The sequence below is a fragment of the Ambystoma mexicanum genome, chromosome 3q (genome assembly GCF_040938575.1).
Source record: "Ambystoma mexicanum isolate Mex_15411 chromosome 3q, UKY_AmexF1_1, whole genome shotgun sequence".
Taxonomy (NCBI): domain Eukaryota; kingdom Metazoa; phylum Chordata; class Amphibia; order Caudata; family Ambystomatidae; genus Ambystoma; species Ambystoma mexicanum.
In genome coordinates, this window is record NC_090926.1 from 765,868,685 (window position 1) to 765,895,666 (window position 26,982).

At 46.2% G+C, this 26,982-nt stretch overlaps 1 protein-coding gene across 3 annotated transcripts in view; it reads right to left on the bottom strand.

Moving 5' to 3' along the window:
- Positions 1-26,982, bottom strand: part of LLGL2 (LLGL scribble cell polarity complex component 2) — a 908,486-nt gene that overhangs the window by 144,727 nt on the left and 736,777 nt on the right. For all 3 annotated transcript variants that reach the window (XM_069654770.1, XM_069654772.1, XM_069654771.1), the window contains exons 21-23: positions 19,110-19,263; positions 17,315-17,361; positions 17,192-17,242 (exon numbers count right to left, since the gene is read on the bottom strand). In XM_069654770.1, the coding sequence (XP_069510871.1) occupies positions 17,192-17,242; positions 17,315-17,361; positions 19,110-19,263 (252 nt within the window). The remainder of the gene's footprint in view (positions 1-17,191; positions 17,243-17,314; positions 17,362-19,109; positions 19,264-26,982) is intronic.

The following is a 26,982-nucleotide window of genomic DNA, read 5'->3' on the forward strand; positions in this document are numbered from 1 at the left end:
AACCATGTGCAGAACTCCTTTAAGGTGGATGGCTTGGTCTTTGACATATCTGTTGTAGCCTCGACAAAGGAGGAATTACCCACCCCCTCAGGAGGAGCCAAACGGGAGAGCATCACAGCCGACGGCTACCCGAAACAGCCAGTGGTGTGCTGTCTCTTCCCCAACAGCAGAGATCAGCCAAGCCCAGAACTGCCGGGAGAGGAAGCCACCTCTGCGTACTTGTCCTTCAGCAGAGGTGGAAAGAGCCAAGGAGAAGCAGCCGACTGGACAGTCCGAAGCCAGGACAAGAACGCGGGTCAGTGCACGCCAGGGAGACCACTCGCATAACCAAGCACAGCCGCTGGAGCGAAGGTACGCAGCATTGCACCATTAGCGGGTGGGCAACCCCATGGCCTACACAGGGCTGATAATCAGAAGACCCCAGGAGCGGTTGAGAGAAATCTATGACCAAAGCTAGAACTGAACTGGGCTAAGAAAGCATTTGACCTATCCGAGGCTGAAACCCAGAATATTCTAACCGAAAGAAGAAGAGTGGTGTTCTGTAAATACTGATAGCCTCAAATCAGATGAACTAATTAGGTTTAATATATCCATGAGGAGGGGGTAAACAAAGAACTGTTTGGACTTGCTGTTGTGCCAAAAGGACATTAAGAGACATTTTTGTTGTTGTTTATACAGTGGAATCACAAGGCCAAGAGCTGGAATGTGCTCTTTGTTATAAAGACACATTTGTTTGTTGGAACTACCAAAGCAGGGGCTTGAACTCCTTTGTGGGGATTAAGAATACCAGCCACCACTGAGTGAATCCAGGGGGAGAGCCACCCTATCCCATGTTAAACCGAGATCGTCTTTCTTTCTTTTCATAGTTGTAGGGCAGATGTTAGGATAGCTTAAGTTTGACAGAGGACCAAGCTTATTTGTTCAATGTCCTGATGAGCACCCCTGTTTGCTTTTTTTTAGCACAGCAAACTGATCACAATCGTAGGGCTTAGAGAAAGATTACATTCATTTCAAATAAAAGGTGTGTTTAAACATGTCCTTTTGTCTGTTTTATATATCTGACTTACCCCCGTCCTTCTTCTCCTCAGACATGACCAGCGTGCGGTGTAGGCCCGATGGCCTTCTGGAATCTTCAAAGAAAAACGCTCTACGATTCTGCCCTTGAGGGGCGTTGAAAGACGCCGAGAAACGGATCCCCGCTTGCCGATCAAAGAACGAGAGAGCACACAGGCTCTATTTAACAAAAATAGGAATTTTCCAAGCAAAAAAGCGTGACAAACGCTGAAAAGGTGCAAGAGCAAAACACGAGGGCTCCCAACATTTGAACGTGCGGTAAAAATGTGAAGATGGCTGCAGAGGGGCTTAGGGAGAGGGCAGTCCTTGGCTGGGGCAGTATGACCTAGAGATCAGTGATTGGTTTAAAGGAGAAAGACAGTTTGAAAGTGAAGACATGCATTACTTACCGTAAAAGCATTTCTGATGATTGTATCTGCTTAGATTCACATGCTGTGCATATGGTCCGACATCCAGTGGTAACCGCAGAGTATTGCATCTTGTCTTTCGGGGGACCGAAAGGGGACGTCGGCATAGGCGTGTCTGAAACACTATCCCTATCGTGACGTGTGTAGTACCCAAAATCCCTCACGCGCCGAGGTCCCTCCAATTGTATTTTTTCTGCCATGAGGGAGCCCAAGGCTATAGTGAGTGAGTACATGAAGAGAGAAAGTAGTAAGAAGTCTATGTTCCTTCCACCCCGAGCCGGGAGGCAGGGAGGGCGCTTGTGAATCTAAGCAGATACAATCATCAGAAATGCTTTTACGGTAAGTAATGCATGTCTTCTGATGCTTGTCAATCTGAATCACATGCTGTGCATAGACTAGCGAGCAGTACCCGGAGTTGGAGGTGGGTTGTAAGAAGGAAAAGTAGAAAAAAGATGTCTCAGTACTGCTTGTCCCACCTGAGAATCAGACCCAGAATGAGTGTCTAGGCAATAGTGTTTTGTAAAGGTGTGTACAGAACTCCAGGTTGCAAATGGACTCTAGGGGAACATTTGCAATTAATGCTATGGATGCCCCAGTGCCTCGAGTAGAATGTGCTCTAGTCTTGAAGGGCAGTTCTCTCTTTGCAAGAGTGTAACATAGTGTGATGCAGGGTCCCCTTCTCTACCAGCTGCCACTTAAACAAAGAATTGTTTAGTTTTCCTCAGTGGTTTAGTTCTATCCATGTACAACATGACTGCCCTGCGCACATCTAGTGTGTGAAGGCTTCTTTCGGCCATGTTAGTAGGTCTCTGGAAGAACGTGGGTAGTTCGATTCACTGGTTCACATGGAACTTCGAAATAAATTTCGGTGCAAATCTGGGATGTGTGCGCAGAACTACCTTATCTTTGTGGACTGTAACAAAGGGGTCCAAAACCGAGAGGGCCTGTAGTTCGCTAACTCTTCTGATAGAAGTGATCGCTACTAGAAAGGCTGTCTTGTAAGTCAGGTCTTTCAGACTAGCTTTATGCATAGGCTCAAAAGGGGGTCCCACGAGCCTAGTTAAAACAACATTAAGATCCCACCCAGGGGCTGGGTGAGTGATGGGGGGGGGATACATTCTTTTAACCCCTTCAATAAAGGCTTTAATCACAGGTATTTTCCACCACGACACCTTCTGCTGTGACTTGGCGTAGGCTGACAACGTCGCTAGGTAAACCTTTAAGGAATTGAAGACTAACCCAGAGTCCAACAGATGGGTTAGATATAACACAATGTGTGAAGGCGAGCAATCGGTGGGATTGACGCCTTTGGAACTGCATCAGATGACAAAACGTTTCCATTTGCTGGCATAGCAATAACGTGTGCTAGGCTTTCTTGCCTCCCTCAGTATGTCCATGCATCTTTGAGGGAGTTGCAGATGTCCAAACTCTATGACCTCAGGAGCCAGGCTGCTAAATTCAGAGATTGTGGGCATGGGTGCAGAGTCTCCCCCCTCTCCTAAGACAACATGTTGCACGTGCAGGGCAGCTTGACTGGTGGGGAGAGGGACGTTTCCATCAGGTGCGCGAACCAAGGTTGGCTGGCCCACATGGGAGCCACCACAATCATGGTGACTGGTTCCTGGTGCATCTTGTGCACTATCCTGTTCAGAAGGGGAGTCGGGGGGGGAAAAACGTAGACACATTTCCCCGACCAAGTTATCCAGAGACCGTTCCCCTTGGATCGGTTCTGGGGGTACCTGGAGGCGTAATCTTGGCATTAGGCGTTCTCCTGAGTAGCGAACAGGTCGATCTCTGGAAACCCCCATTCTGCGAAGACGTTGGATACAATGTCTTCGTGCAGTCGCCATTCGTACTCTTCTGGCAGAGGAAAATCTCTGCTGAGTACGTCTGCCAGAAGATTGAGTTCCCCTGGAACATGTTGGGATATCAGGAACATCTTGTCTGAGAGCCCATATCCAGATGTTCTGGGATAGCTTGGTTAGCCCTGGAGAGTGAGTGCCCCCCCTGTTTGTTCAGGTAATACATTGCTGTTGTGCTGTCGGTTAAGACCAGCACTGTCTTCCCCTGCAGTTGCTCCTGAAAGGCTTTCAATGCTTTGAACACTGCTAGCAGCTCTAGTAGGTTTATATAGTTGGACGCTACCTGAGGGGACCACACTCCGTGCGCTGTCTGTTGAAGCAGGTGAGCCCCCCCCCACCCCATGAGAGATGCGCCTGTCATGAGAGTGGCTTCCACTGCAAGGGTGGTGAAGGTTTTCCCCTTCAAGAGGTTCTCCCTCGACCACCACTGCAGAGAGAGAACGAGGGCTGGAGAGACAACTAACAGATCTTCCCATTGTCCGCTGGCCTGACACCACTGGCTGTTGAGCCACTCTTGCATGGGACGCATGCGCAGCCACGCCTGGGGAACCAAGTATATGCATGACGCCATCATTCCTAGCAAACGCATAGCTTTGCGTACCGCCATCTCTCGACTGGCTACATACTGAGGAACCTGAGAGAGCATGTTCTGAACCCTCTCGGTGGAAGGGAAGACCAGACCGTCTTCCGTACGAATTAGAGCCCCCAGGAACTGTTTTACTTGGCTGGGACTAAGCTGGATTTCTTTCCGTTGATAGAAAATCCCAGGCTGAATAGTAGGTCTAATGTTCTTTGGGTGTTCGAAAAACAAACGTCGAACGAGTCCCTCGTGATGAGCCAATCGTCGAGGTAAGGGTAAACTGGAACTGAAAGTCTGTGCAGGTGTGCCGCTGCCACTGCCAGGACCTTGGTAAACACCCTTGGCGCCGAGGCTATGTGGAAGGGGAGTACCTTGAACTGGTAGCGTTTGTCCTGAATCACGAACCTTAGAAATTTTCTGTGCGCTGGCAGCATTGAAATATGAAAGTATGCATCTTTCATATCCAATGTTGTCATGAAGTCCCCCCGTTTTAGCAATGGGATGACCTCTTGTAGTGTTACCATGCAAAACTTCTGGGGCTTTATGAACTTGTTCGCTGGGCGCAGGTCTAGAACAGGACGCATGGTGAGATCCTTTTTGGGTACAAGGAAGTACACTGAATAGATACCCTAGTTTACCTGAAGAATCGGGACGGCTTCTATGGCGTCCTTTCCCAGCAGCGCTTCCACCTCTTGGATCAGGATCTGCAGATGTTCCGGTGAAAGGTGTCGATGTTTCGGAGGTCTGAACTGCGGAGGTCGGGCGAATTCCACGCAGTAACCGTGGGCGACCGTCTTTAAGACCCACTGGTCTGAAGTTATCCCCTCCCATGCCTTGAGGAAGGATGTTAATCGCCCCCCGACTGGGGAAACATGGGAGGGGACCTGGACTTGGTGGTCATTTCTGACCAGCAGTTGACGCTCCTCTGGAATTGGAGCTTCTGCCTCTATTCTTTCTGCGCTTCTGACCCCTCTGGGGGTAGTAAGTGGGGCTTGCAGAAAGTTGACTTGAGTTGAAGTTGCCCGTGCCGAAGTTGTTCTGAGTGGCGCAGGCTTGTCCTCGAAAGGACCGCCGAAAATTACTGCCACTCTGTGAAGAGGGTTTCTGGGAAATCTGGTGCAGCGACTTAATAGTCTTGTGCTCCTTCTTGGCTGTCTCCAACGCATCGTCTACCCGAAGAGGTTGGCCTCTTCGGTGGGTTTGTTGATAATGGATGCCTGGGTCTCAGGCCTGAAGCCCGGCGTGCGCAGCCACGCGTGCCTCTTTAGGAGAGTACCCTGTGCGAGAGACCTGCCTGCTGTCTCTGCGGTGTCCAGGGTATTCTTTAGCACATTCTGATTGGCAAGTTTGCCCTCCGAGACAATGGCGAGAAGCTTGGCTCTGGTTGATTCCGGAACCTCTTGAAGGCCTTCCTGGAGTAGGTTCCATTGCACATTGACATAGCTAGCTAGTAACGTCGTGTTATTGGCAATTCGGACGGTATAGGCCGCCGCCGACGTAACCCGTTTGCCTAAGGCATACAACCTTTTGGACTCCTTGTCTGGGGGTGACTCTCCCGTGGGAAGGGAAACCCTTGCTCTCTTGCGAGTATTGGTCACCACCAGCGAGTCTGGGATTGCGTGTCCTTTGATATAAAGCGGGTCGGTGGGGAAAAGTTTTTCGACCCTTGGGTTCACAGCCCTAGTCTGAGCGGGTGTGAGTAAGGAAGGGGCCAGCCGTCTCTTTACAGAGCTCAAGAGAGGGATAGACTGGCTTGCCGGAGGCTTTTCATTAATAATGTCCTCTGCAAAATCTTGTTCGGGCAAGGCTTCAAGCGTGGCAATTTTAAAGAAATCCGCTGCTTTTTTCAACATGTTGTTGAAAGCCATTTGATCATCCACCGGGGAAGCCTGTCGAATCGGGGTGGATAGGGGAGAGTCGAGGCAAATGATATCGGAGTTGTGATCGTCCTGCTGGGTGTCCTCCCAGTTGTCCGTTGCTCCTTGATCTTCCCCATAGTTGTCCAGAAAAGTAGACTCCCCTTCGGTATAGATGTCTCTATACGTGTCCATCTGGACAGCTTCTTGATAATCAACTTGGTGTTGGACATCTTGTGTTTGAGGGTTAGGGTCTACCCGAGCTTTTTTCGGCAGAGGTTGATCAGAAGCCCTGAAAAACTGCTCCAGCCGATCCATACACCCCACAAATTGCTCCGTGGTCCACTTGGATGACCCAAATGGACCTAGCTGAGTAGGAACCGTGTTCTCCGACCTAAGGCGTTGAGAGGATCTCCTCAGGGTGCTTGAGAGGGGTACCTGGCTTTCTTCGTAAGAGTCTACGGGATCGTCTTCCCAATCCGTGGAAAACTTTTCGGCGGATTGGCCCATAACTGTGGGCGGAACCGGTACTAGGCCCACTGCCATAGCAATCCTATTGATGCTCTTACGAATAGTCACCGAATCCTCGGGAGACAACGCCTCCGATGATGTGTCAGCAGTGAAAATGTCTTCCGCGGCTCCAGAAGGGCCAGCGGATGGCTTCTCGGGTAGAGGCCTACTCGTAGTTTTCGGGCCTGTACGGGCCTTTGAAACCTTGGGATCCGTCAAAGTTTCTTGTTCTGAAACTTCAGCGCGTGTAGTTTGGGGAGTAGCGCCCTTGTTATGTTTGTTATGCCCAGTCGTCATGCGCTGCTGCGGATGCGGGGAAGGCTTCGGATCAGACCAATCCGTGGGCGCCGCCGAAGTTTCCGGCAGACCCGTTGGCGCTTTCGCCTTCTTCGACGAAGTCGTTGAGGAAGGCGCTTGGGTTGTGTGCTTTGTGCGGTGCGATTGTACGCCCCTATCACCGGGAGTGGTCCCTGTAGCAAGACCGGAGTCAAGCCTGGAAGGGTCAGGGACGGGCGTGGCGGCCCTAGAATAGTCCACCTCAAGGTCTATAACATCCGCGTTCGATGTTTGGTCATCCGATGTACCCCCGTCACTTTCGGCTGGTGTTGCAGAAGGGAAGGGAGGCTCCACATGTGACATTCCGTACTTCAACCGGCGCCCCTTAAGGGTTTTAGGTTTAAGGAGTTTACACGCCGAACACCGCTTTTGGTCGTGCTCTAGGGGGAGACAAGCGCTACACAACGTGTGCTCGTCTTTCCACGGATATCTGACCCTACACACAGGGCAGAATCTAAATGGAGTCCTTTCCATAGCAGAAGGGAAGGGTAACCAGACCAAAAAGGAAAGCAGTGGAAAAGAGGAAAGACATAACAACAGTATGGCAAACCCCGAGCCCACTCTCCCTACTGTGTAGGCTGGCCAGAGGGCCCAACCACATGGAAGTCCGAACGCCGGATCTTAGGTGCCAGAAACCCACAGCTGTAGACGATTCCCCCATAGTCTTCGTCGAAGATGTTCTTGATGGGCGAAGTGACTTAACAGGGAATAAACCGACAATTCGGTAAGATAAACAATGTCTCATGAAGAGCTCCGCTATAGGGCAACCAGTTATCTGGGCGGAAAAAAACAATCTGAGGGACCTCGGCGCGTGAGGGATTTTGGGTACTACACACGTCACGATAGGGATAGTGTTTCAGACATGCCTATGCCGACGTCCCCTTTCGGTCCCCCGAAAGACAAGATGCAATACTCCGCGGTTACCACTGGATGTCGGACCATATGCACAGCATGTGATTCTAATCAGATTAACAAGCATCATAAACTGTTTTTTCTTTTACTGAGGATTCCTGGCCTGGCGACAGGGAATATTCATGAGCATGTGAATCCATGCCAGACCTCATGCCAGAGAAAGAAAGTACAAAGCTGTGAATTGTTTGAAAGACTTTATCTAGGAGCAATTGATATGAAAGCAAGTCATACATAGCAAGTCATACATAGCAAGTACATTTTTCAAAGAGGCATTGGAACTGAAGGAAAATATGTAAAGTGGAAATAAAGAAAGAAAGGAGGGTCTAAGTGGTCAAGTGGAGGTGCGAGCAAAAATCCTCCCAGTTTCGAAAGTCTTCTACAGCAAAGTCAAAACACGAAAGGTGGTTCGAACCTGAAGGAGGCGCATGTGTGGAATGTGAAGAAAGCTTGGGGAAGGAAACCCCACCAAGGAGAAAATGTTGGAGTCCAATTGAGGGGAACCTATAGTGAACTTCGACCAAAAACAATATTTAGAAACCTTTTGGTGAAACGGTGTAGAAGCTCGAAGGGTGATCTAGACTTGGGTGATGGGAACCCGAGAGGTTAAACCTGTGAACTTGTGACTCAGACTTGAAAGGGCAAAGAAGGCTCTGGAGGGCCGAGCAAGCTCCCTAACTGCATTCGCAAGTCAAAGTGTGTTCATCCATCAAGTATTCCATCTAACTCCGTGCTATATAACGTGGGGATGAGAATTAGTACCGATTTATATTGGCATTCTGACATTTGTTTCACCACTGATTTTTCCTTTTTTAGATACATATCCCCATGTCACATTAGTTTGTATTAGAGTGAGGGCAGGCATTAGGATTTTGTTAGTATAGGCCTTTATTGTTTGACTAAGACTGACTAGGACTGTTTATTATTTGATGGTCGTGATTACTCCCATTTTAGTTACATTTTAGTTACAGGGCCAGAAAGGAGTTTTTCCAAGCCCCTTGAATTTAACAAAGGTTTTGAAACTTGCAACTCTTGTGTGGATGTCTACTTGTGATACCATGAGCACAAAAATGGGGATTGACCCAAACGTGGTACAGCTGATGAGGGGGTCACCAATATACTTGTGATACCATGCCTGCCTTACAGACCAAAGTACAACTGCAAGTGTTGCACTTCTACCACTGGGCACTGAAGAAGGTGGTCGTTCCACAGCACAGCTTATTGGAACGTGTTTTATACTTGGATTCCCACCTAGACCAGCAAGAGGTCATTTCATGGAGTCTTGCAAGTCCCACCTGTGTGCGATTTTGGCCTACTTTATTTTTGTTTAATAAGTGCATATGGTCAAAAAATGACCTTTTGCACTACACCGTAAAAACAAAGTAATACAAAAGGTTTTTCAACAAAATACATTAATACATATTCATATATTTTCGTTGATTGCATGATGTTGGACAGTTAGATAATAACATACTTTAAAATGCTACAGCAGTCTAAAACCATTGAAACATTAATTTGATTATTCTTCGTGAAAACCATGCGATATCAGTGCTTACAACTTATTAAACACATTAAAGAAAATTGGTTGAATACAATTTAAGAAGCAATCAATTTAACTTTCACAATCTGCCAAATATGTAGTGCAGCTGCGGTTGCGACTAGTGATTCTGCAGAGAATATATCACTCCGAAATTGGTCAGATTCAATGTTGCGGAATTTGACATAGCCCTTCTTGTACAGTGAACTCAAAGAGATACATTGAGTGAAGACATGGTGTGCTGTTTCAACATATTTTGAGAAGTATTTACATAATCACCGTTCCCTGGGAATATCTCTTCAGGCACCGCTATTCCCCAGGACAGGTAAGATGTGGGGTCTGATTCATGGAAGTGTTTTATAATGGCGCAATCCCATAGGAAAACGTCCCGTGAATCAGGCCTGTTGAATCTTAATTGTAATATAAATCGGATAAGCTTGGGAGAGCGGGTTTTAGTTAAATAACTACAGGGACTCTCTAAAAACCCACCTTGTGGAGATTAAGAGTGATATTTAGGACGTTGAGCCAGCGGAGCCAAGGATTTAATTCAGTCAAAGTATCTGGTTTTCTTTTCAAATTCAGGTAAATAAAGAAATCGACTGCTGTTATGGGAGATTCATTCATACCGATATCTGTGAGATGTTTTGACACTTCAGCCTCAATTTCTTTGAACCAAATGGAACTGCTTTTCTTTGCGCATGTTCCAGTCCAAGTCCAAGAAGAGATGTTTTGGTTGGGTTACTGAATTTGATCTTGGCCCAAAACAAAGAGACTGCGACCCTCCAAAGGGAAAACAGAGACTGGACGCCTAGCTCCAGTCTAATAGCTTCCACTGGTACAGCACTAGGTAGTTCTAGTAGTGATCGTAAAATCCTACCCTCTAAAACAGGTAACCAATGGAAGGTTTTGAAACTTGCAACTCTTGTATCAATGTCTACTTGTAATACCATGCCTCCCTTACAGACCCCAGTATAACAGCAAGTGTTGCACTTCTACCACTGGGCACTGAAGAAGGCGGTCGTTCCACAGCACAGCTCATTGGAACATGTTTTTTACTTGGATTGCCACCTAGCCCACCCAGAGGTAATTTCATGCAGTCTTGCAAGTCCCACCTGTCTGCGATTTTGGCCTACACACATTTTTGAACAATCATGTGGTGAAAAGGTACTTTGAAAGGGCTCCTCTAGTTATCCACAATGATTACGAGGCCTCATCTTCAATGGGATCCGAGCACAGTCCTCTCAGTTTTTGTCATAAGCCATACTGTATTCTTGGCGCCAGTCACCTTGGCAAGCTGCACCAGTAAAGTGCAGTCTTTGTCCACAGGGATACCCTATATTATGTCAACCTTCCACATTAATGAACAGATTGTTTTAACCTGCTTCACCTCACATCAGATTGTTAATGTAATGCACGTTGAGAGGGCCCAAAATCTTCATATTGAGAGTAAAAAAAGGAATTCAGGGTTTCCGATATAAAAGTATCTATTGGCGTTCCACCTGTATGCAACAGTAAGAGACTAAGGTAGTGTTTGTGCATCCTTGAATGCTACTCTGTTTTCTTGCCCTCCACAAGCTTGTATGAACATGTTGGAGTCAAAGCAGTGCCAGTGCATATCAGTACCATGTTCCACTACAAGTCCCTTGCAAGGCGGCAACGTGGGCACTTTCATATGCCTTCTGCTTTATTTATGCACTGATGCAGATGCAGTTTGGCCAGGCTAAATTGAAAAATCTGTTTTGTTAAATGATGTGGTAGGACAGCCCCTGTTTCCAGGGATGTTTGGAGTTTCCATCTTCTGAGTTTGAGGAAGGGGAACAAAATGTACCACTATGTACCAATTACTCTCAGCAGTGACTAATAGTGCTAGATGAGAGATGTGCACTGGAACAAGGAAGGAACCTACCCCTAGACCCATAGCTTACTCCTCACCCTCCGAGATGGAACAGAAGATGAGGAGCAGGAACTCCTGGACAGAGGTGCTACAAAATAATCCTCTGAAGAAACCTTGAAAGACTTGTGTATAGGCGCGTTACAAATGCCATATCAAATCATATCAGGGGGCTGTGCAGTGGCATCTCTCTGCTTACCTCCCTTATTTTGGGGGCACTGGTAAGTCCCCAAGGCTACCACTGCCGAGCTATTTTCTCTCCCATTTCAGTTTTCCTGAGATTTTGTGTTGTAACAAACGGCACCTTAAGTTGAAAGTTACATGGGTACTATGAATCTCTTTTGTCGTGTAACACTTTGTATGCCTTAAAGATGTGCCTACGACAGGCAGTAAACTAGGTTTCACATATTTTTCCTGGCACTACCGTGCACAATCTTCTTTTAACAACAATGTCCATCTGAGTACCATATACTCAAAATGTGTTCTCAATTTGGTTTAAGTCCTGTCCTTTGGCCTCCTTGCTTTTTGGCAGTCTTCCTGCCCTCTCAGGTAGGACACTACCATATAAGGTTATGCACTTTCGCTGGGTCATGCCTTGACTCCAAGGCAAAGTTCTTTGTGTGATTGAATTGGTTGTAACTGGCCTTGGTGCAGTTTGGTCCCAATCCACACTTCTTTCTGGGGATGCCTGTTGCTGCGCTGATATGGAATACGTGGCTGTCCATGATTAGATAACCCTTATCTGTTTGAATGGTGCAGGTCCTTTCCATTAGTGTGCTGAGGCAACCCCCAAGCTTGAATTATTCTTAAAAAAGGAGCCAAGAATACAAAGATGAGAAGACTGTAGTGGACAGCCAAAGGCCTACTGTGGAAGGGAAACAGCACTGCTCAAGCCACCCACCAGTGAAACTCTGCTGCCCCTCCTGCTACCAAGGAAGACACTCAACATTGCCTTTCTTTATTGGTCTGGTGGTATCAATCAGCCTCCTAATATCGGTGGACTTCGGAAGGGTCCCCGAGATGCTATACAGTGGGCCAACTACCCACTGACACACCCCTCTACTGTAACAGTCACCGTCCAGAGCTGGCGCTCAGGACCCTGCAGGTGGCCCAGGAACATCTTTCTGCATGAGGAATTGGCTGCCTGGAGCCTGGTTTCTGCCACTGCAACAAACCAGGCCTGCTAATCCTTGCCATGTCTATTTCACCACTACTTTTTACTGTGTCCGAGGGGTCCCTCATCTTTATGGGAGTCATGGGGGCTGCTGCGCTGCGTTGTATCGCCCGTCCTGCTGCAGGTCTGCTGGAACCGCCGCCGAACTGCACCTTGGACATCCACCCACATGACCAATGATGGAAGTGGCCCTAACAATTCATTCGGAGTACCCCAGGGAACGTTACTTGGAAAATCAGAATTCTGACTGTATGGGTACATATCACTGTTTTTGCCCCCCTCAACCATAGATTACCCCTGGGTAATGTGGTGGAATTGGGAGTGCACCCCTAAATGTTGTCCTCTATCCTTTTACTGCAAACGTGTGCTTTTAAAGTGCTTACCTGTTGGCTATAATAAACATTGTGCAGGGGAAATTCCAGACTTCATGCCGCCCAGCCCTTTTTCAGGAACTTGCATGTATCTTGAACTGTTGAGACTCTGGGACTGCTTTCCGGATAGGGAAGGATTGCTTAAGATGGATATCTGCCATATATTTCTATGGTAGCGTATAGGATTAGGGTAACCTGTTATGAGTGTTTTTTTTAATTCAGGGGTGTTTTTCGAGCTTTTTAAAAACCTATCAGGATCTGTGTTCATCAGCATTTCCCCTTTACTTACTAAAAAATGTGGACATTTGTGTTTTTGTAAGTGAATAGAAACATCTTTTTATTGTTGCGTTCACAATTGAAAAGCCCCAAAAAGCTCCAAATGCTAAGAGGATTCATGTAGAGTAAAAGCAACCCGACAATATATAAATTCTTATAAAAACATGTGAAGTAAAAAAAAAAGCATTTTACGTTTCATTTCCAGATCCTGATTGGGAGATTACAAATCTCAGAATGCAAAGTAGCTTAGACCTAAACCTCTAAGTTTTAAGACCCCATATTTTCAGCATTTAAAGACATACAATAAAAGAAATACTGTTGTAGGGTTACTGCTGATAGAAATGTAGTGCAAACTTCCAGCTTGCGATTATGCATAAACATGAAATATTCACAAAACTGCTAAGCCTTTATTTTGCATGTCAAAACATCAGGCATTAAGGATATAAAGGAACTGCTTTACTGTGTCCTCTGTCTGATAATCTTGGAAGAAGGCAGTCTTGGTAGGTAACTGGAGATTTGTTTGGTCTTTTAGATGGAAATGTCCCCTCAAAGTTACCATGATCTAAATGTTCACAAATAAAAGACTGTGCTGATAACAGAGAAATAGTTACGTCGATTGTCAGGCACTTGCTGAAGAGCTGACACCAAAGCAGTGTCCCAGACACGGTCGATCTGAAAGCTCTTCCACATTGCATCAATCTTTAGGAGTTTCTATGTATGTATAATTTATTACATAGTACTCTTGAGCTCAGCCTGCAAATGTGTTAATACCTAATAAATATATTTTAAAAATGCTGTGTGGAACTCTATTACTTGGCTTCCTGTAAGAGTAAAATGTATTTACACACCAGTGCCAGATCTCCCCGTTTGTGTTATTGGTGAGTCTGCAATCATTTGAGAGATTATGGTAAAAGCCCTTGCTCATCACCTAGATCAGCCTTTCAGAAGCCCCCACCCCTGCCCCAGGAATGTTTCTAAACATCCCTCAACACCTTTCATTACCTTGATAACAAGAAAGAAGATCTCGTAAAGATTATATATGTTTTTTCTTCTCATTTTAATAGGCCTTTCTTTGCTTCACTCTACAGTTCATTTCCTAATCATCCAGCCTGTCCAATTATGACATCCAGTCTGTCAATAGTGTCATCTCCTTCATGATTAGAATGTGTTATTGCATTAATAAAGAGTGCGGTTATATAGATGTGTGTACATATTCATGTTACTGCTTGGATGTTTTTTCCCATGCTGACATGCCTCACAAGAGAACATCACCTGCCTTCAGCTAACGCTTCATAAAGGAGACGGAAGCATACAATCTACTTTTGTCTGCACAAACCGTCCATATATTCTTTCTGGGTTGAGTCCTGGTACAAGTGTAGGCAAAAGGTATAGAAATCATTGCTCCCCCTTGTACTTGTGGATGGCAAGAACGCATCCAAGTGCAGTGATGAAAGTGTCTAGAGGGCCCCCTTGCCTATAACAAATACCACAGCAGGCATGTTTGAAGTACTAACCACAGTGAAATCCTTCACCAATCCAGTAGGGAAGGGGGTAAGCCTTCACGCCAGGTCTCCAAAACTTTGATGGCCATGGAATCGATGGCTGATTTAGGGAGTTTATGTATGGGCTTGACAAGTCCTTGCGAACTAGGTTCAGATAAGAACACCCTAGCCCTTCAGCGCCATGCGACATCTCAACCTCTGGGCGTGTTTATGCCCCTCTCCTAGAATGTTGTTGTACTCACCACCGTTACGTTGTGTGGTTCAAGTACACTTTTGGGGTTTTACAGTCACCTCAGCCCAGTATTTTGCGTGGATATGAACAAGGAGATTCCTTCTCTCCTCTGCCCTACCCTCCCGATAAACCTGGATGCAGTGTCTATGGAAAAAAGGGGAACAGTACTCACTACCTTGCTCATGGTTTCGACATATTCTGCTGGTGGGTGTCGGAGAAAATTCTCCCACCTCACAAACAGAGCGCACTGAAAAGAAAGAGTGCTACAAGCTACACAAAATGTCCACCAATGGCCTGGCCCGAGACACCCCAAACAGAGTGTATAGGGGTGCAGACAGGTACCAATACTGTGAGGAACCTGAAGGTGTCTGTACTTCTATCCCCCCTGGATCATCCTCCTCAGGTGGCCAGGGGGGATAGAAGGATCACCTGGGTGGAGGGAACTCCGGGAGTGGGAAGAGGACGTCCTTAGCTGAGACATAGTATCCCCCTTTCCCTTTTCACAATGAACCCACTATCCCTCAAGCCTTTGTCGGCTACCACCACGCCTTTCCCTTTTCTTCCCTCCAAACTGTCCCCCAGAATCACCACCTCAATACTGGGTTGAGGAAGAGACCAACTAACAAGATACATCTTCATTTGATTGATACAAAAACATATCAGAGACAACACTGAGTTATACATTCTTCTTTTATTAAATCCGACATACGCAAACACCACTCTAGTACTAAGACGGAGAAGAGGGCTATGGAGGTATACAGGTGGAACAACCAGGCATGTCCATCTAATGGGCTTTGCCAGAGTCAGGCAATTGGACTTAATGACCCACACCTGGGGTCATTTAACACTCCTAACGGATATAAAGCTTGCGCATTAAAAAAAAGGAATGAGGGGCTGGAGACCCAGGTGCTGGGAGCGGTGTTAGGCAGGAGAGAGGGATGCTGAGGCTGAGGGCGGCCGTGAGAGGGTCTGGAGGTCCTGCTACCCTCCTTATAGGCTCCACGCAGCAGGAGCTGTGGCAATCCCACAAAACCGAGCTGCTGAGGGATACCAGGAGAGCGAATGGTGCTCTCTGTAGCTGCCTCGGGGGTGAAAGGCGAAGCTTGGCGATGCCGGAAAGCATAACAAGGAGCGTGGAGAGGCCTGTCACGAAGGACAACAAGCAGAAGGGAGCTGCCGTGTGCAACCAGTGAGTGGAACCAGGGAAACACTCATACCGGGGCACTCTGGGAACATGTAAAAGTCCTTTTGAATACCGAACAAACAAAGTTATTGTAAGCACTTTTTGAATGCTGCACAGTGTAAAAAAAATCAAGTTGAGCACTCGTGAATGAGTGAAAGCATTGTGGTGCATGTTGCAGATACCACAGAATGTATTGTATGAAACAAGTATTGGCACAGCTAAAAGGGTTCAAGGAACTGCAAATTAGGAGGAAACCTATATAGCAAGAGCCAGAAGAATACAGAAAAGGGTAACAAAGTGCATTGTGGCCACCCAAGCTACGGTACAGTGTTAGAAGAGTGTGACACTGATGAAAGAAAAACACTTCACTGTCAGAGGAAAGCAGTAGATAATTGTTGATGGAAGCAGTCAAGACGGGGTATCGGTTGCGTGAACTGTAATGGGCGGACCGTATGGTCCGACAATTGCGCCTAGACTGAGTGACCCTGTATGGAAAAGCCAATTAAAGTAAACATTAAGAAGCTTGTGGTTTGTAACAATGTTGTATGATTTTGAAGTCAAGAAACAGAACTGCCTATGTTAACTGGTGAAACGTATTGATATTAGAGGAGCTGGGAAGTGTCCCAAGGAACTGTGTGGTTTTTTAAAGCTGGAAGATTTGAACTCTTGGGGAAGGGAACCCCAATATATTATAAACTGTTTTGAACTTGGCAAGGGGAAACTGATCATAAGCCAAGAGCTGGAAGAAGCTCTAGATTTTCTTTTGAACACTATTCATTTTGGTGCCGACATCACTACACATTGTATACAGTTAGTTGTGAGGGCAAGTATAGGTCTTGAACACAGAAAGCCATTTGATTTGGACTTCCTGACACAGACTATCTTTAGTTTTCTTTAGGTAGGAAAATCCCACCTTAGTATAGAGCAAGTAAGGCCTTACTCCATCCTGCATTTTGAGATAACCCGCTTTCAACCTAAACTTGAACCTGTTGTCTGTGTCTGCCTCATGATGCATTCACAATACATACTGTGGCTGCAGCCCGTCTCTGGGGCATGAACACCAGCACATTTTTTAGAATTTTATTTTTAAGGTGCAAAATGTCTGCTGCATCCACACTGAGGAATGGACTGCTGTTTGGTGGGGAGCATTAGCTGTGTCAGTGGCATGGCGCCATTCCATGTAAGCGGCCAGCATAATTATTGCTCTTACTTTAACGCTGCTCTCCTTCACGATCCTGTCCCCTTTCGGGGACAATATCCATAAGTACGGAAGAAAGTTCATACACGATATCTCATTAACAAACCACTAACCTCATAACAGACACTGCTAACTCATAAATAAACACTTGCTCTGACACAACCCATTAGCAATTAATGAATCAATACCCCAAAGTACAGCTCAAGGACCAAACGGATGACTCCAGTACACTTATGACCTCATAGCCCAAGCAGATTATTTCACACTCTGGAGCAGTCGCAGGAGGTACTCACTTTCATCGTTTAGTAATGCATGCTCCATCACTTTCCCCCTCGTTCTTCGTTCTGAAATGAAGACACGCTAGTTAACGTGGCTCAATGTGTTTAAACATCACAATACATGGGAGTCAAACTTACCATCTTCATCTCCGGATGCTGAATTCCTGGATCCCTTGTCTGAACTTCTGAAATATAAGAACACAAAACAAACAACGTGAACATAACAATTCCTAATTTGGTGCACTTAAATGAACATCCTTTAGGCAGATTACAAAAGAGGACTCCCAACTTCTTACAACTTCAAGAGAGGCTTACTGAGGGAAAGAAGATGCAGAAGCATTGATTTGGAGGGGCAACAAAGAGGAGAGAAACTATTGAAGAGCAATGTTAAGGCATGTAAAGGAGGGAAATGGGCAACTGATAGCAGGGGCTTATGAAATACCAAACAGCCACAAGAAGAATTCTTGCAGAGGAATAATGTATTTTTTTTGTAACTTTCTTTATTGGCATTTTCTTATTTACTACTCCAAATCACACTAATACAACAACTTTATAACTGATCCAACCTAAACCCCCTCCCGCCCACCTCCACCTACAACGACACATATGGTATTATGATTGGGTACACATATAAAATGTCCATGGCTGGGTGTTAGGGGCGCACCCCACCACCTGATCACTATACAGGGCGTCTTAACCGATAGGTTCTGAGGACTCAGCTGCCCTCCCATTGTTCCTACCAGGTCCTTTATATGCTTAGCACAGTTTCTTTATTTATTAGTCCTCTCCCCTATTTGCATAGTACTGGCGAAAAAGAGGCCAGTAGTCCATCGGTCGACTGTTTTCAGGAAGCGATAGGGCATAGCAAGACTCTCTCATTTCACACGTGTGCATGAGTTCCAGCCACTTAGTGAATGTCAGTGGTGAGCTCTTCCCCCAACTGCACGCAATAAGGTGGCGTGCAGTTACGGATGCCATTCCTAGTAATTTCCTTTCCCCCCGGGAGGCCCCTACTATCATAGCTATTGACATAATGGGGGTCCTGGGTTTTTCCTGCTTGATGGCCCATGCGAGTGTCCTGCTCGGCCGGTCCCCCTCCCCATATCCGGCGGCTGCTGTGGGATCCCCTATATACATGTCCTCTCGGGATGCGAGCTATAATGGTTTTAATAAGGCAGCAAAAAAGGGGATGGAGGACATAAATGAACCCTTTTACATGATGAGGGGGAGGAATAATCAGCTGATTAATGGAGGCCAACAAGGCAGAGGGGGATATGATTTTATATAATCAAGAATGCAGAAGTGGTTTAAAAAAAAAAGAAACGTACTGCAGACCTCAATTCATCTTTCCATGTACCTCAATTCAGAATAAGGTTAGGCACTTTCAAAGTTAGTAAAAGAACCACGCTGTGTTAGGCATAGGTCCTGTAGCCCTCGCGACTAAAGAATACGGTTTAGATATGCACATGTGATGTAACCCTTGGTATGATCTGCAGAATGGAGTAAAGCACAGGGGCAACGTGCTGGTCTTGGAAGCAAGACCACGCAGAGCAGCAGAGGTTTGAATCCCAGATCCATGCTTGGAAACCAAACTCAGGTAAGATATTAGGCGCGTTATTAAAAAAAAAAACTAAATAAAAATAAATAAAATCTCTTAACCACTCAGCAAATATGTAGTAGACACGCTCAGTCTATAAAATGGAAAGGGATCCTTACAGACCTGCTGTGATATGCTCACTGTACATCCAACAGAACTCTGAGCTAATCTGTGTATTGCAGGAAGGCTGGAAAGGATTGTGTCCTGACCAATCGTCTGCCGAAGCCAAATGTTTGATGGATAAGAACTCAGAATGGGCCACCTCTGCCCATTGGCAGGAAGGAATTTAAGGCGATGTTCTGTATGATCAGAACGATCTCCAACCTGAAAACTCACCGGGATGCTATTGTAGTCTTCTCAGAGCTGGATCGACGCCGGGAACGACGGCTGTTGGTGGCCTCTGGCATTTCCACCAAGCAGCGTGGCTCAACCAGCCACTTTGTTGAAATTGAGAACCTCTCAAACTCAGAGGGAGAAATGAGGTAAAACCCTAACAGGGGGAAAGAATAAGAAATCAGTGTTCATACGCCTTTATGTGCTTCATTAAAAACAAAAACAGGAACGCTATTTCTATTTATGTACAATTTTCAAAATATAGGTTATTGCAACTTCAACTTTACAATGCAGTCTGTGTGTAAAACCAGAACGAAATCATTTTGTACAGTAAACAAACAATCCAAAGCTGTTATATTTACAGAATTATCTTTTCACTCTCAGATCCGCCTATCTAGCGCTGAGAAAGACATGACAGAATCCCTAAAGTGTCAAACTGAGCAAAGGCTTGTGTTAGGCCGTTCAAGTTATTCACTGTGATGATTATTTTCCTAGTGCAGAGTCACCGCTCATCCATACGAATGGTAAGTACTCACTGGAACTATTGATAAGAAATTCAGACTGGGACCAGGCAGACATGCCCACGCCTATGGCTCTTTTAGGACTGTCCTCTCCTACCAATGAACAGGGGAGGGCAGAGTGACACAGCAAGGCAAGGGGATTCCCTGGCTCACCTACTGTAGTGGGGAATGTACCTCTCCGAGTATTCAAGAGCTATGATATAGTTAAAATACATTATAACACACAACATTCAGTAAGGGAAAGTCTTTCAGTGTTCTGAGATTGTCCCCTGGACTGGCGAGAGAACCTGTACTTTTCTCAGGCTTATTTACAGGCACATTTTCTTTGCTGACTCCTAATCCAATCTTAGAGACCAAATACTGGAATGTGTCCCTAAGAAACCATTGGCCTCAGGGTTTTAGGAAAACTTGTTGGAACTTTCCTCCACTTCAATTGAGTCCCCCAACATATTTGCTTTCAGTCTGGATTCTGACTGATGTGTGGGGTGAGGCCTTTGGCCCACATTCACCTGCTTATCCATTTCATTTGAGGTGCATTTGTCAGCACCTACGGCTACTAGTGCAGGGACTGTGTCTCCCTTTGTGTCACAACTATATTTTTACAGTGTATCATAAGTCACCTTCAGTGGAGTGCTGCAGGGACAGTGTGTCTAGTTTCATTTTCTAGAAGTAACAGTTTTTAAATCCTTTTCCTGGTGAACGGTAATGCACCTTACTTTTTGTAACACAACAATGCCTTTGAGAGTACCATATACTCAATGTGTGTGTTCCATATGGTTTAAGACTTTGGTTTTCATTTGTTGGCCATCATCTTTGCTCCTCACGTCCATAAATTGTCAAATAAGAATAGGCACGTTCACTGTAATGCAGCTCTGCAGTCAGAGCTTTGGGTGTGTGAGACCTGGCTGAAATGGGAGTTTGGACTTTTGGGTTCCAACCCACAATTTAGCCAGGGTATGGCCTGTTGATGGGCAGGTTCTGAGGTCGCAGACTGTCCCTGATTGGACAGTCTGCAGCAGGGTCGGACTGGGACAAGAAATAGGCCCGGTCACCCAAAAAAAAGTGGCCCATCCCTCGCCTCACGACCCTTGACCTCTGATGACATCACCAGAAGTGATGTAATTTTACCCCACCCCAAAGTGACATCCCGGGAAGCGATGAAACACGACCTTTCACCCCTTGACAAAACAGGAAGTGGCATCAAATGGCATTGTTCCCAAGTACACTACGAAAAATATGGCTATGATTTCACTAATGTGATATACATTTCATACAAGAATAGATCACCATATGCATCATTAATAGCTCTGTATATAGATCCATATTTTCAAGTTACTGTGAATGCAAGCAGACGTCCAAGGCCAAATGATGATATGGTATTGTATAGCACTTAAGCTCTTTTTTAAGAAAAAAAGAAAATGTGGAAAAAGAAATGACATTTTGTTTTTTCATTTTTTCTTTCCAAACCAGCCCAGGTGTGGTCAGAAACCGGGTCCTAATCCCCAGGGATGATTTTGGCTAATCTGACCCTGGTCTGCAGCTGTTTGAATGTTGCAGGTCTCTCGAATAGGCAGCTGGTGCAGATCCCACAAGATCCAAGTATCTGATCAAAAAGGCCCATCAGAGGGCTGCTGCTGTTGCAACCAACATTGCCAAAGTCAAGCCCTGTTTCAGACCTCTGTTTTCATATCCACTGGAAGACCCAAACTAAGTGGCCTCTTCGTGCCTCATCAATGGAAACTTTACTGCATCCTCAGAGCTCCGTTTCACCGCGAGGAAGGGCCTGCATTCGGATTGCGCTTCTTCTGAGTACCTGCCAACTTTGTCCTGGTTCACACCAATGTTCACTTGTGTCTGCAGCTCCTTTGCTGCGCAAACTGAATTTGAGTCGTCTTCACCACGTCATGGGGGCTCTACCTGAGCCTGATCTAAACTATGTTGAAAGCCTCAAACCCACAGCCTGTGAACCTCCTACAGCAAAGCCAATGGTGAGTCTCATTGTCCCTACAGATTCCCAGTCCAGTGGTGTTGCAAGTCTGCTGGGGTCAAAATACCTAATTCTTTAAGCATCTCTACTCTATCCCCCAATAAATTGCATTGGGCGCAAAGCCCTCAATCTAAAACGAATTTACTGTGCTAAAAGTGGTGGAGCAACGGTTAGGATTCCTCTCTTTGGACATCTAGGACCAGGGGAGTGGTAGGCTACCCTCCTTCCCCCTCCTTAGTTGTAGGACCATTCTGAGCATTTCTAGCTCAGAACATATTTGATACCAACACCTGCTTGTAATACGCCAAGGTATCAAAAAGCTAGACATGGGCATCAAGACTGTTCCTAAACTCCCCCCAAACCCCCACACTCCCAATGAAACAATTATAGGGTATCTTGCATGTAAACTGTGCTGTATCCTAAAGTGCTAGGGAACCCATTTTTGCGTTTCCACACTGTGGGGTACATATGCTGGTTGGGGACTTTACTTACCAGTAGGGTGTAGATTGCCTGGGTCTTTTACATGGTATATTTCTGGTACAACCCTCGGCAGACCTGGGGATTATTATGTTATGTATTTTTATAAAGCGCACGTACGCCCGAAGGCACCATAGCAGTAGGCAGAGAAAGAGTAAGGTGGAGCAGCCAGGCCTTAGAAGAGAAGTGTCTTCAGCGATCTATGGAAGGCCAGATGGTTTCTGGTTGCCCTAAGTGACCATGGCAGCAGATTCCATGCCTTGGCAGCTGCCACGGAAAAGGCACAGCCGCCAGTCCACCACCCATCTAGCACGGGGGACCACTAGTAGCAGGGCAACCGGAGACCTAAGAGGGCGGGCCGGAACGTAGTGAACAAATTTCTTTTGCAAATATTCAGCTCCAACCTTGTAAAAGGCTCGATGCACTAGGCACATAGATTTGAACAGGATCAGTTTTTCAATTGGGAGCCAGTGCAACTGTTTCAGAAGTGGCGACATATGAACGCGTGATGCAGGACGCAGAACGTCTTTGGCCGCTGCATTCTGAAGCATCTGAATGCGGTCAATCAAGTAGCGAGGTTGGCCATACTACAGCGAATTGCAGTAGTCACCCATGTTGAGCACCAGAGGGGCATGAAAATGAGCAAGAATGAAGGGAAGAACCTTCCGTAAGGTGAGCAATTTAAAGTTACCAGATTTGGAGACTGTGCCAACCTGCTCAGTCATGGCAAGAGAAGATGAGAACTTAAACCTCAAGTTTCTTACTGCGGAGGATTTGGAGACTGTGCCAACCTGCTCAGTCATGGCAAGAGAAGATGAGAACTTAAACCTCAAGTTTCTTACTGCGGAGGACGGGGAAGGAAACGGACCAAGTGAGATCGGCCACAAATCAGGAGTCCAATAGGTGAGAGGGCTAGTCGTTCCCACCACAGGACCTCTGTTTTGCTGCTATTTAGTTTAAATGAGTTATTGGCCATCCAGGCCCCCATATGCTCGAGGAAGCTTCTGGGCGAGACAGATCCAAGCGAACCAGGATCTGTGTGTCGTCCGCGTAAGAGTAGAAGCAGAAACCATGTGACATAATGAGAAGGAGAAGAGGACGAATATAAATATTGAAGAGGATAGGCGAAAGTGCATATCCCTGGGGAACTCCACAGAACAGTGAAATTGAGTCAGAGCAGAAAGGTGGCAGGAAAACTGCCTGGGAACGGCCCGCCAGAAAGGCGTGAACTAGTTCAGCACCTGGCCTCCAAGGCCAGCGTTCGACAAACGGGAGATCAGAATGGAATGATCCACCGTGTCCTTAATAAACTGTGCTCTTTTTAACTGTACGTTACACAAAGCCAGCCCGAACCTACGTATAAGCCTAACCTCTAAGCAATGTTACAACTAAGAGTTTGGTCTAGAACTTAAGTATAAACTAATACTCTTTTCCCACCCAAGCTCCCTGTGACCGATCTGGACAATTCGTCCCTTCTCCACAAAGGGGAGCAACCCCCTTTGAGGCTAGGGAGGTGAGACTGCTACGAAACAAAATCTCTAGGGGGACCTCACTTAGAGTGGATCCCCTCTCGGGAACAAGGACTGACAGTCCAATGAGGACCTCCCTAAACAGACAACATTGTCCGCCTACTTGGGACGTGGAAAAACTGTTTGTTCTCATGTTTAGATTACAACTACCAATGATCCTGCTTCCACCCGGTTGGCTTCAGGTAAAGCAGAGTTTCAACCGAACATTGACGTCAAGGAAGAAGGACACACCCTCTTTTCGATTGTGAGGACGTATTTAAACACAGTAAGAACTGTGAATGGAGAGAGGCCTCTTATGCAGTGCGCGATCCCGGCAGAGGGAAGAGAATCATCGATACGCAGAGGCGAAGCTCTGTGGATATGTCCTGGAGGGGCAGAGCTACCGGAAGCCACGGAGCTAGCAGTGGCCTAGCTCAAGGAGGACTGGGTACCTGGAGGCTACAAGGCAAGTGCACTGCAGAACGAGGACGGGAAAGCAACCATCTTCCCTGGCGGCACGACCACAAGAGAACATTGGCGGGCCTTGTGCCCAGTAACCGGTACCGAGACCAGGAGAAAGAAAGTAGCCAGAGTCCCCGAACCCCACAAAGCAATTGCCGGTACCGAAGAGAAGAGCATTAAAAGGGAAGCAAACATTACCAGCCTGAGGATGCCAGTGAAGTCCGTCAACTTTGGGGTCACAGACTGCCAACGCTGTCAATGGTATGAGACTAGGAAAAGAGAACGGGTGCAAGATTCAGGTAACAAGAAGAGTGAGAGAGGAGTACTGTATATCACGACTAGAGAAGCCGCCACCAGTATGAATGTTTGAAAGAGTGGAATGGGCACACAATCAAAGAAAAACAGAGGAGAAGAGATACAAACACTGTATAGCAAGGCTAGGGAGCACAACTCACAGTACAGGAATCTAAGAGAATCGCATGCGCGCACACACCATGTGAACTAGAGAGTGAAAGGGATATGTGTGCTTGTTACCAAGGCTGCGAAAGCAGAAAAATATATGAGATTAATTGGACTGGAGGGATTTAACCAGCGGTAAAGAGCTGAAAACCATAAGAAGAAGAGTTAGTCTTTTTCCCAAAATGGGAAGATAAAACCACCCAGAAGAAATGTATAATTTTAACCAACAAACTCTGTATTAAGACTATGAACTGTGTAAAGACATTCTAAAGGAACTCTGAGACTGCAGATAAGTGTTTGATGAGCCAGGGCAGGTACAAGCCAATTCCGAGGCTATTGTGCCAACCTCCTTTTCCTTTCAGTTAGATTTTCTGAAGTGGAAGGGGCTAGCTAGTAACTAGGAATTTGGACTCGGGACTCTTTAATTTTCGCTTTGACTAGCACCTTTAGATTTTGTTTTAGAATGTAGGGAATCTTCCCTCATAACGATATGGACAGATAGGCATTTTCCTTTTTATTTTAATAAACAAACCTACACTATGACCCATTGTAGTCTGGGTCTTTATTCTGGTTCGCCACATCACCATGACCTGCTGTTCATGACCCTTCAGTTCCTAATCTACTAAGTATAAGCCTTATTGCGCAGTCACATTACCAAGTTAGTTTGATAAGACTTGTGTGAAACCTTTGCGGCAGTAGTGGTTCTGTAAAACATAACAGCAGCTTTGCCAGCGCATCAGAATCTTGGAATAAGGTAAGGCTATGGCGCGAAACCACAAGCAATGGGAAAGGGTCACAGTTGACTCAAGGGCAACAAAATAACTAACATTGTTTATGTTTTTTTTCTGGTGGATTAGTCTTTCCGCCCACAGATTTTAGATTTTAGAAATAGTCCCCCAGCATATCCGAGTTCCAGGAAAGCTCACAAAGAGTGGCCCGTTCTCTCAGATGTCCCTCATCTAACAAACAGTGACATACAGCCCTCTTGGGGTCTAGATGATGAGACCTCTGCTTCGTCGTGCATGCAAGAGGTGGGGGAAGATAACAGGAAGATGAGTTTAACACAACTTGGGAAGGAAGGGCGGTCTGACCCCACGCCACCCTCTCCTTGGAGAAGACAAGGTACGGAAGTTTGATAGAAAGAGCCTGGATCTCACTCTCGTGCTGCAAGGATGGAATGTCAACTAGAAAAATCACATTAAGGGTGAGCAACCTTAAAGAGAAAGAATACAAATGCTCAAAAAGCTGTCATTCAAAACTAAGAACAAGAAGGTGAAGAAACCAGCAGCAGCCAAGAGCCCTAAAAAGCCCAAAGCTGCTCCAGCCAAGAAGGCCGCCAAGAGCCCGCAAAAGCCAAAGCCGTGAAGGCGAAAGCGACAAAGAAGAGCCCAGCCAAGGTCGTGAAGCCCAAGGCCGTCAAACCCAAAGCGGCAAAGCCCAAAAAGGCTGCACCCAAGAAGTAGTAGAGGCTTTCGCCGAGACCCTTCAAAAAACACACACAAAAAAACATGGCGTGGGGTCCCGGGAGGATAGCCTAACGGCAACGTGCATGCCTTGGATGCAAGACAACACGAAGCAACACAGGTTCGATCCACGGGACCGCGCTTAGAAACCTCTGGGTGTTTAAGCGCGTTATAAATAAGCAACTAAGACAAAAAAAACCAAAAACAAAACAATTCCTGTAACAGCGCCTCGATGCCCACGGGCTGTTTGAGCGCTTTAAAAATGCAAAAATAAATAAAATTAAATAAATGGTGAAAATACCATGAAGAGGGTTGGGCCAACCTTTGCAACCTCCTAAGAAACAGCAAGAGGACAGGAATCAGGTGGAGGGGACCATGTAGCAGGTGACTGAAGTTCCACCTAAAGACCTTTGGCATAGTCCACTATTGCCGCAAACTATTGGCAAGTATCCTTCCTTCCACACTAAGTCCTTGAAAGGCTTGTTTTTCAGAACCTCAAACTATCTTGATATCAATGACCTCTGTATCCCCCTCTAGTCCAGTTCCTGCTGCGGTTTTTGACTAAAACAGGCCTCAGGTCTACAATTTACTGACCTCTGCTCACTATGATATGATACGATATTTATGACACACCTGTACACAGGTGTTTCTATGTGCGACAAAACTAGGTGTGTTAAACAGAGGGAAGACAAGACAAATGATCTTACTAGGTATGAGGAATACAACCATCCGCATGGGGAGAGTGCACTCAACTGGACTTTGATAACTGAAAATTAATGATGGGAGCTCAACCTCCAAGGACTGTGTGAGGCCATTCCGCACACAGTGCATCTGCTTCCCACTCAAAACGCATAGTTGCATGTACTCCGGGAAAAGACAGCCTACAGGCGCCGCCTTCTCCTGTCATATTCAGCTGGAATGTGGCAGCCCCGGGTACATCAAAGCATCTCTAGAAGGGGTAAGGCACATCTTCCTCCAGCTATGAGCAGCCTAATTTAA